Here is a 10771-nt window from a genome sequence, read left to right as displayed (position 1 = left end):
CCTGTGTGTGACTTGTGCGGAGCTAAAACACACACACGCACACACGCTAGATTCTAAGTGCAAACATTCCAGCTGGAAAACCAAAGTGGACTGACTGTATGAATGATGTGTTTATTTGACTGTTGTAGATCACTAAGACGAAGACCCAGGCCCACACATGGTGAAGAGGAGTGGAGGCGGAGTTGAGGTAACGTGTTATCGATGGCCTATGCTCCACTATGGAGTGAGAAGGCCAAGATCACTACGTCTCATAGCTGTGCTGCCTTTAGACCGCAGCGTGTCATGTATGTGCTGGCTTTGGACCGCAGCGTGTCATGTATGTGCTGGCTTTGGACCGCAGCGTGTCATGTATGTGCTGGCTTTGGACCGCAGCGTGTCATGTATGTGCTGGCTTTGGACCGCAGCGTGTCATGTATGTGCTGGCTTTGGACCGCAGCGTGTCATGTATGTGCTGGCTTTGGACCGCAGCGTGTCATGTATGTGCTGGCTTTGGACCGCAGCGTGTCATGTATGTGCTGGCTTTGGACCGCAGCGTGTCATGTATGTGCTGGCTTTGGACCGCAGCGTGTCATGTATGTGCTGGCTTTGGACCGCAGCGTGTCATGTATGTGCTGGCTTTGGACCGCAGCGTGTCATGTATGTGCTGGCTTTGGACCGCAGCGTGTCATGTATGTGCTGGCTTTGGACCGCAGCGTGTCATGTATGTGCTGGCTTTGGACCGCAGCGTGTCATGTATGTGCTGGCTTTGGACCGCAGCGTGTCATGTATGTGCTGGCTTTGGACCGCAGCGTGTCATGTATGTGCTGGCTTTGGACCGCAGCGTGTCATGTATGTGCTGCCTTCGGACCGCAGCGTGTCATGTATGTGCTGGCTTTGGACCGCAGCGTCTTCCCATGCCTCTCATTTGATTTCATTGGATACTTCAGCATCTCCCATCAACTAATCAACTAAGCATTCGACTAATCTATAGATTAATGAGTTGACTGATTTTTTCCAAATTTGTCTGATCCAATCAACCAACCAACCAACCAACCAACCAACCAACCAACCAAACGATCAAACCTGCAAACCTGTCGAAATGTAAATTCCCGTACGCATTAAAAAAGACGGGAAAAAAAAAAAAAAAAAGATACGCCACAAACTGCTAACAACAAAAGTGAAAAACTTTTTCTGCGCATTCACAGCCCTTTATGAGCAACCCTGCGGACCCCTTCCAACCCTGCGGGCCCTTCCAACCCTGCGGACCCCTTCCAACCCTGCGGGCCCTTCCAACCCTGCGGGCCCTTCCAACCCTGCGGGCCCTTCCAACCCTGCGGCCCCCTTCCAACCCTGCGGGCCCTTCCAACCCTGCGGCCCCTTCCAACCCTGCGGACCCTTCCAACCCTGCGGGCCCTTCCAACCCTGACGGCTCTCACACCTCCTCCTTCTGCAGGCGCTCCTGAGCGCAGGGCGCCACAATACCCAAATGAGCATCAATTACCCTCCGAACACAGATAAAACCACACACACACACACAGATACACACAGATGAAACCACACACACACACACACACACACAGATGAAACCACACACACACACACACACACCACTTTGCACGGCAACTGGGCAGATTATTGCCAGAGACGCCACCTCCCCGCCACCGCCCTGCCCCCGGGTGTGACTGCCCCCCCCCCCCCCCCCCCCTCCCCCCTCCCCTCTGTGCATAGAGACTCCTGCTGGGAGATAATTACTGGTGTGATCATTATAATTACGATGCGACTCGTGTCTTTTTCCCATAAAGGACGCGTTTCCCACCGCACTGCGCCGAGCCGTATTGGTGTCACGCAGCGCATCAAAACCCCAGCCTGCCACGGAACAAGAAGATGATGTGATTACTGTCATCCCGCCTCAACAGCAGGCTGACAGACAAAGAGCTAATGTGTGTGTGTGTGTGTGTGTGTGTGTGTGTGTGTGTGTGTTGAGCTGAGCGCAGTGCCTTGCCCATTACATCTTCAGAAGGGCCACACTGTTCTCCTAATGACAGTTTGCTACATTAACTGATAATGGAAAAATCAGCCAGTGAAGCGTAAAACCGAAGCTGCGTAAAAGACACCGCAGATAAGAAAGTTTCCATTTAGAAAGACCATTATCAGGCTGACCATCAGGGAACAAAGGACTGGTTTGTGTTTCTGCAAAGGGCTGGTAAGCGTCACAAGATCGGGTCTGGTGTAGCCTACTAATAGCTATAATAACTAGGAGGGGTCTGCTGTAGCTTACTAATAACTATAATAACAAGGAGGGGTCTGGTGTAGCCTACTAATAGCTATAATAACTAGGAGGTGAATGGAAGAGAATGGCCAAGTGCATACCATCATATTGTTGGTATTGAGTGTTTAAAAGTGGAGTCTGCGGGACCAATAATCAATAATAAAGTAATTATGGAGTAATAATTGCTACAAAACACCTGAAACGCATAACCAACATGGACAGAATGCATAGGAGGCCATCAGCTCGGACTTTGAATCATTTCCTCAGCATTACATCATCAGGGTACATTATTACCTCCTCAGGGTACATCTAGAAGCATCTCTACTTCTTGACAACCAAAACTGCAAACTGCAGCTTGAACACTATCAGCTGTGTGCAAAAAAAATATGAAAACACCTGAACTTCAGTTTTTAAAAGTCTGAAGCACTGAAGGATCGATGGGAAGCGGCACAGCATGCCCAGCATTTCAGCTTTTAGAGTTACAGCTCCCCCTGCTGGCAGATGTAAAACATGACACCATGACAAACAGCACACCTGTGGCCCGCTGTGTGTTCCCAGTTAATGTCATAACCATATTCACAAGGACACACACATACAACAAAACGTTAGGCCAAATGGGAAGACTTTGCTATCCACTGAGGAAAACAAAGTTACTGATAAACACACGTGCTTGGGTCTGTTTAAGGCTCATAGTCTCCTCAAAATATTAAAACACTTCACTTCACTTGCATCAACACAGAATACTAGAGAAAGTCTAAGAAGTCGAATTTGGGACATCAAATGACGCTAAATCTCCGGTAAATTACATCTGTAAGTTAGCATCTTCTACTAACGCCTAGCAGACTGACAGGCAGGTTTGTTTGTCTCCACAAACGTCTTTAGATCAGTTCATACATTTTCCCCTTTTGCAGATTATTCCTTGAACATTTGCTTAATTGAATTTCTAATAACAAATTTAGAGATAGCTATAAGGACGTACAAGTAATCGTCATTCACAGCAGCTTAAAGCAGCAATACGGAGTTCTGTTCCAAAACTAGTAAGCTAACTACCTAAAAGGCATGCAAACACCACCAACAGCCCAGCTGACAGTGATATGAGCTTGCCAACACACTAACGGCAATGTCATGCGTGTGAAAGCTTTTCTTCCATTTTTGCAGGGGGTTCCAGCCCGTTACACAGAACTACATAGGGCATATCTTTGATGGCTAGTGGGGAAGACACAGGTGTTTATCTGTCCTTCACATGACCATATGCTATCAAAATGAATTTGAGGATGGTACCAAAACTAGTTGCCTATAAAACCATACCTCAAAAAGTGTCCAATTATTGCATAGTGTTACTTTAAGGCAGAGTAAAAAATAAAAATACAATACATGTAGCGTTCGTCATTACTGGATAGTGGCTCAAAGACATTTACTCCACCTTTTGTCAAATGACAACAGTCTTTCTGTCTTGTTTTTCATATATTCAGACTTCGCAGACAGAAGTCAAGTTAGAAAGAGACAGTTGGGCCACCGTAAACACACATACAATATGAAACTGACAATTATGTACGGTGCAATGGGACCTACCAATGTTACAGTCAGATTAAGCAGTCTACCCTTGCTGTCGACAAAGTACACGCTGTCCTCGTACCAGGGGTCCAAGTGAAGGTAGTTGTACATGCCGAACGCACGCACATGATCCAAGGTGTACTGGCTGTCCTTCAGTTTTACCTCAGCAACAGCTGAAATGTGAAAGGACATTATAAGCCTTAGTGAAAAAAACAACAACAACAACAACTGAGTTTTTAAAAATGCATTGGTGCAGCTCAGACACGGATTATTTGACTGGTCGTCTAAAAGCAGCAATATGGAGTTCTGTTCCAAAACTAGTAGGCTAACTACCTAAAAGGCATGCAAAAACCTTGCAAACACCACAAACAGCCCAGCTGACACTGATAGAAGAAGCTTGCCAACACACTAACTGGTGTCTTTTGGCAGTATAGCTGGCAATGTCATGCGTGTGAAAGCTTTTCTTCCATTTTTGCAGGGTGTACCAGCCCGTTACACAGAACTACACAGGGCATATCCTGGATGGCTAGTGGGGAAGACACAGGTGTTTATCTGTCCTTCACATGACCATATGCTATCAAAATGAATTTGAGGATGGTACCAAAACTAGTTGCCTGTAAAACCATATCTCAAAAAGTGTCAAATTGTTGCATAGTGTTACTTTAAGTTAAACAGACTGGTTTAGGATGGGACATCAGCCTCATCAGCATGACAGTTCTGATCTAAGACGAGCTGACAAAAGCAGACAAGTATGTTGCTCTCATTGATGTGGTTAAGGGATAAATTGCATACCCCTTTGGTAAAAAATAAAATAATCTATAAGGCCACTATTGACCTATCCTATTCAAGTGACGGTGACAACCCATCCATTTTGCAGTAAGTAAAGTTAGTTAACAAATGTGCACTGTATTGCCATTCATTTGTTACAACGCAAACTTCTTGTGCACAACATGTCGGGTAAGGATTAATTTGCTAAGTTGTGTGGAGAGGTATACAATGATGCACAATGTCCCCTACAAGACAATGTAACTCAGATATGAAGTCAATAACTAGGGTTGGCTAACTTTAGCTAGCGACAGTGATTCATTCAGCCGTTTTTCTCTCACCTGCATCTAGCTCAATAGTATAAGTTGGGAGCGGATCCAAAGACAGCCTGTAACTTTCAAACTTGGGATCCAAAAGCTCTCTGTTAACCTTCAGTGAATAATTTGACGAGGCCATAGCTTTGGTGATGTACTCTAGGAAATCAAGCAAAGACAACTGGATGCTTAGACAGTGCAATTACACGTTGGAAAAAATCATGTTTCCTGTTTTACTCCCCCGGAATGTTTTTCTGTCGGATTTTTTAAAAGGCATTGTGGGAAATGTAGTGTGGGCGCAAGTTCACATCGCAGCATTGTGGTGAATTGTAAGGGATGATTTTAAATGTAGACTTGCCTAGAATGGTAGTGAAAAACATAATATCAAAAACCTTCGAAGTCATAGGTGTTTAGGATTAAAGTTACCGAGACAGTGACATCAGGTAAGGTAGATAAGGCTCAATTCCCCATAATTCAGCACTGCGCGGTTAGAATGTAAACAAATGTATGATTCGCATCGGACGACTAGGCTGTTGCACCTCTGCGGACCCTTACTACGGCAAGCGGGTAAATCACACGTTTCCACACATGTCAAATAGTTAGAGTGAGCATTCTTTACTTTCTCTATTTCATAGTGTATCAAGCCTTGATCGCTGATATAGTAAGTAATAAGTGAGTGGCGAAATGGTGCTTCAATGGAATTTGCTACGTGCTGTAGTTTACTTAACGTTAATAATTAGATTGTAAACAGTTAACAATCACACAATAATCAGACGTGTAACTTTTTGGTGGTCAAAGTGGCCACGGTAATAAGGCAAATCTTTTGTCTTACTAATGTTACTCTCTGCTCTCGTCTTTTGTCAGGTTTGACAGCATGAGCAAAGAAACACAAACGAGGACTTCTATAAATCAAAAGTTAGTCGAAATGGGTGAACGAGAGCGGTAAGTGATGTCTTGTCATCAATGCGGTGTGTAATAAAGCAAACCTGACTGTATTTCACAAGAAATATCGACGTTATTATTGCATTTGCTTGGGTACAGGTTGAAAGAGTTGCTAAGAGCCAAGCTGGTTGAGTGTGGCTGGAGGGATCAGCTGAAGGCACAATGCAAAGGTATGGACCTCTTTTCTACTGTTATACATTTGCATTACATTTAGTCATTTAGCAGACACTTTTATCCAAAGCCACGTACAAATAAGAGAACAATCAAGCTACAAGCAATAGATACCTAGTGTAACAATAAATACTACTTTACATAACAAATGAAAAAAGTGCAGGAATGAAAGTGCGAGTTAAGTACTAGTTAGAGGAGATAGCATTAGAGTAAGGATAAGGAGAGGTAGAGGAATAGAGAGGAAGGGAGAGGAAGTGCAAGTTAGGAAAAGAGGTGCTCTCTGAAGAGTTGGGAAAGGAGGTGCTCTCTGAAGAGTTGGGTCTTCAAGAGCTTCTTAAAGGTAGAGAGGGATGCTGCTCTGGTAGTGCTATGCATTAGGGGTGTGTATTGGCAAGAATCTGGCGATACAATATGTAGGGGGTTACAATTCAATGTATTGCGATACTTTAAACAAGGCGACATCTTGCTAATTTTAGGAAAACTGTCATAGTGTAAACACATCACCTTATGCATAAAATCTGAGTTAAAAAACGTAACTTTTTTTTATGCAGTCAAAACAGGGGGGTCTGCATTGGAATTCATCACATTTCCTGTAACGTCCAACATCATCACAACACAACACAAACACACAATGAACACACACACTCACCCACACACACACACACACAACACAAACACACAATGAACACACACACTCACCCACACACACACACACACAACACAAACACACAATGAACACAAAATGGCTTACTGTCAGCCCAAAGCGTTGCATGTATACTATTAATAAAAAATCGATACAGTGTTTTTTAGGGGTGGGAATCTCTTGGCACCTCACGATACGATTCGATTCCGATTCAGAGGTCAACGATTCGATTCTAAACCGATTCTCGATTCTAAACCGATTATCGATTCTAAACCGATAAAACGATTATCGATGCATCTCGATTTTTAAAACATTTGAGTTTGCTACCAGAGTCTCAAATCACTTCCTACTTTGTGTTTGATAATTAAAGAAAATCAACAGATCTATTTTTTTATTAGAGAAAAAGTGTGTCCTTGTCACAATTATGACTTTCTATGAACAATGCAATAATCGATGCAGCTTGCATTTCAACACAAAATGAATGTGTAAAAAATTATTATTATTTTTTTTTTTTTTTATTTAAAAAAAAAAATCGATTATGAACTTTTCTGAATCGAGACAGAATCGTTCTAGAGAGAATCGAGAGAAATCGAAAAATCGATTTTTTCCCCCACCCCTAGTGTTTTTTGAGAAAAGATACAGTAGGCTATCACAAAACATAATATCGCGATACTCAAGTGTATAAATATTTTGTTACACCCTAATAGTTATAGTTATTGTTTAAGTATTGAGCAGAAACATTTGTTCAAAGAGTGATACACTCTTTTCATTATACACTGAATACAACTACACATCACACTGATATTATTCAGTTAGTTTAATATCATTGGTACCTGAACTGAAAGTTCAAATGAAAGATTTGTGAACCCTTTTGTCCTCAAGAGCTTAATAGTTCTTAATGATCTTCAAATCTGGTTTTATAGCTACATCGCTTGAACGAGCTTCAGGTTATTATTGTGAAATGATTCTTTATTGGACCTCCACTCGTCCAATATTATCACCAGTGTCTTGCTGGGCTTGTTTTGTATAGGACTTGTGTAAATGAGGGTGACAGTGGTACAGGAGGTAGAGAAGTCGTTTAGCAATCAGAAGGTTGCTAGTTCAATTCCCTGTCAAAGCGTCCTTGAGCAAGACACTGAACCCCTAATTGCTCCTGATGTGCAGTGTGCCATCAGTGTAATGTAAAATGTGTCTACATCCTTGTAAGTCGCTTTGGATAAAATAGTCTGCTAAATAACTAAATGTAAATGTAAATGCTTGTGGTTCAGCATTCTGCTTGAATACTCTTAAATTGTTTTTTTCCTCTGCAGATGTATCAGAGATAAGGGGTTGGAACACGTGACAGTTGAGGATCTGGTGACAGAAATCACGCCCAAAGGAAGAGGTACTTTAACAATAGTCTGACATTCAAAAAGCATCCGAATTACAAGAAGGTCATATCTTAGAAAAGTAGACATTGTTCTGTCAGCCATGTCCCAATGTGTGTTTAAGGCCCTTTCATTATCGGGTAATTAACCTGTAGGCTCTATCTGTGTAACATTCTTTCCAACAGTACATGTGCTGTAAATAGGCTGTGAAGGTATGCAGTTGGACATGTGAGAGCTGAAACAGAAAATAATCTTTCAAACGATGAAACATTGAAAGGGTTCTTGGTACGGGGGGGATTGTTGAAGTTCACAACTCTAGCTCCGTCTCATGACATCACACTCATACTTCTAACCCTTCAGATAGTCTCCAGAGACATGATAGCCCTTGTTGGTCATGCTCGAGTCTGACTGTGATGCCATCTTGCCATGATAGCCTTGTTGGTCATGCTCGAGTCTGACTGTGGTGCCATCTTGCCATGATAGCCCGTGTTGGTCTTGCTCGAGTCTGACTGTGATGCCATCTTGTGTCCACAGCGCTGGTGCCTGACAGTGTCAAGAAAGAACTCCTGCAGAGAATACGGGCTTTTCTGGCGCAGCATTCCACCTTGTAGATGAGACCCTGTAGTGTTGTAAATGAGTCGGTCCCTGTAGTGTTGTAATGTGATGTACGTAGCTTTGGATGTACAAAGACCTACAACTTTTTTTATAACCATGTAACTTTTTAATTGATTTAGTTTTGTAAAAAATGTATTGTTGTTACAGAGTGTTTTTTGTTTTTTTTGCCCGAAGTAATTTTATTATAAAATAGCTTGTATATGTGTTTTTAGAACCTGAATACATCTTGTTTTTTCCCAGATATGACAAAAATAATGATAGTAACAAATAATATCAGTTCAGAACAAAGTCATTTCTTAATGCCAGAGTTTAAATCACTTTTAGAACAGCGATGTAACCAGAAACCGAGGCAACATGAGAATGTAGACAAGAAGTAGCCATGACAACAACACAGTCATAATAAAGGATGCCATTCACTCCCTCATACACTAGTAATAGAAGCAGTGTATTGCCATTGTCTGGACTTAACTGGGGACAAATATGAGAATTATACATACTTTTATTTTAATTATTATTATTATTATTATTATTTAATATCAGGTTCTTTGTTCTTGTAATCAACTTCATCATCAGCTGCCATCACCAGGGATTGACGTGCTTGAGAACATCAAAGGCATCTGTCCACACAAATACCACCGCAGCAGTTATGTGGTTGGACTGTACGTGCCATGGCTTCCTCAGACCATTCAGCTCACAAACAATAACATGTTTGACAAGCCTTTTAATGTTTGTCAGGCAGAACAAGATGACGCCAGGGTTCTTGCCTCTAATTCTGGGCTCATTCTTACTCAACCAGAGACCTAAATCATTTTATGATTTTATGAGTTTTGTCAGTTTTACAAACATTGTTTGCTTCACTCTTTTAACATGTCAGTTTAAAAAGTAGGTAAGATGCTTTTACAGAGACACGTTACCGCCACAATAATTCATTTTATTTAACAAAACACCCCCGTTGTTCATAAACAACCATGAGCTTTGCCTTCCCATTGGTTTAACCCCTACTGTAGAAAAGAGATTAGACTAGCTGAATATTGATTTTCTAGAACAACAATACATTTTTCAGAGGGATGTAAGAACAGAAAAACTAATCTACTACTATCCTTTAGTGTTTACATTTTTTTAATGTATTTTGTAGTTAGTGCACCGAAAAAGCTTTTAAGGGTCAAAGCTTCTGGCCCACACAAATTCCATCATGAATTTATAGTTCACATTAGTGTTTAAGTTTTTATTTTATTTTATAGTACTTTTTAAATTATTTTACAGTTTACAGTGTTTCCACACATCACACACAGGTATGTCACTTAAAAAAAAAAATGTAGATTTTCAGGTCTGTAATGCTGTGGCCATTTTAACTATGCAACCGCACTTTGTCATGTGACATGACAGGTCATCTGCACTGACTTCCTGCCCGCTGTCATCTGATGACATCACAGTGCAAGGTCGCCCTTCCACTTCAAATTCTCAGGACATCATATTGACTTGTTAAGCCTTAACCCATTAGGGCCCATTTCACTCTTTATGGCTTTAAAAAAAAGTCAACCATTGTTATTTAGAAGGTCACGACAATTCCAGAAGCTGATGAATTCTCAACTGACGTCTCAACAAACAGGCTCCTCTCGGCGACTGACAGAGGGTCTGAATGAACCTATCTGGGGCGCCCACAAAACACCAGAAGGTTTTAAAAAACCTATCAAAGCTTCTCCAGCTTGCAATTTCAAATGACTGAAATGTTATTAAGAAATGACTGTTGAGGAAGTCAAGACGAGATCTTGAGGACCAAGAACACTTTCAAATAAAACCGCAAGTCCACTCGGCAGAAAGGCCAACCAACGCCTCGTCCGACTCAAAAGACCTGCAGGAAGATTGATCTGCACCATTCCACCATTGATCTGCCAGTGATACTGGGTGAAAAAAACATAAATCAACAATGAAAATCAGTCAAATCAAATACAAAAAACAAAAAATCATTTGAAACCTGGTGTTAGTCGAAGGAGCGTTACTAAGGGCGTTACTAAGGGCTGACTCAGTAGGGTGCCCAAACACAATTACTGTTACACTTTTATCTGTTTTGTAACTTAGGAAGTTCCACAGTAATAACATTTTAAGAAAGCCTTGTTGTTTAATGTTTCTTTGCTGCAGGGATTGTATTTAC

The 10771-nt window shown here is 41.7% G+C and overlaps 1 protein-coding gene and 1 long non-coding RNA gene across 5 annotated transcripts in view; one reads left to right on the top strand and one right to left on the bottom strand.

Annotated features, from left to right (window-relative positions):
* The window catches only part of nudcd1 (NudC domain containing 1), a 37043-nt gene extending 31960 nt beyond the window's left edge, over positions 1 to 5083 (bottom strand). The window contains exons 1-2 of the mRNA XM_031586608.2: positions 4909 to 5083; positions 3821 to 3975 (exon numbers count right to left, since the gene is read on the bottom strand). Of these exons, the coding sequence (XP_031442468.1) occupies positions 3821 to 3975; positions 4909 to 5023 (270 nt within the window). The 5' untranslated portion in view covers positions 5024 to 5083. The remainder of the gene's footprint in view (positions 1 to 3820; positions 3976 to 4908) is intronic.
* Positions 5084 to 5345: 262 nt separating this feature from the next.
* Positions 5346 to 9043, top strand: LOC105890382. 4 transcript variants are annotated; one of them, XR_004165832.1, is made up of 5 exons: positions 5346 to 5448; positions 5746 to 5823; positions 5923 to 5993; positions 7948 to 8021; positions 8539 to 9043. It is a non-coding gene; the product is annotated as an uncharacterized LOC105890382 (long non-coding RNA). The 4 variants fall into 4 exon arrangements; XR_004165834.2 differs by having other exon boundaries at positions 5411 to 5485; XR_004165833.2 differs by having other exon boundaries at positions 5444 to 5542.
* Positions 9044 to 10771: the final 1728 nt, after the last annotated feature.

Source organism: Clupea harengus, chromosome 19 (genome assembly GCF_900700415.2).
Source record: "Clupea harengus chromosome 19, Ch_v2.0.2, whole genome shotgun sequence".
NCBI lineage: Eukaryota > Metazoa > Chordata > Actinopteri > Clupeiformes > Clupeidae > Clupea > Clupea harengus.
This window is presented reverse-complemented; position numbering and strand designations above follow the sequence as displayed.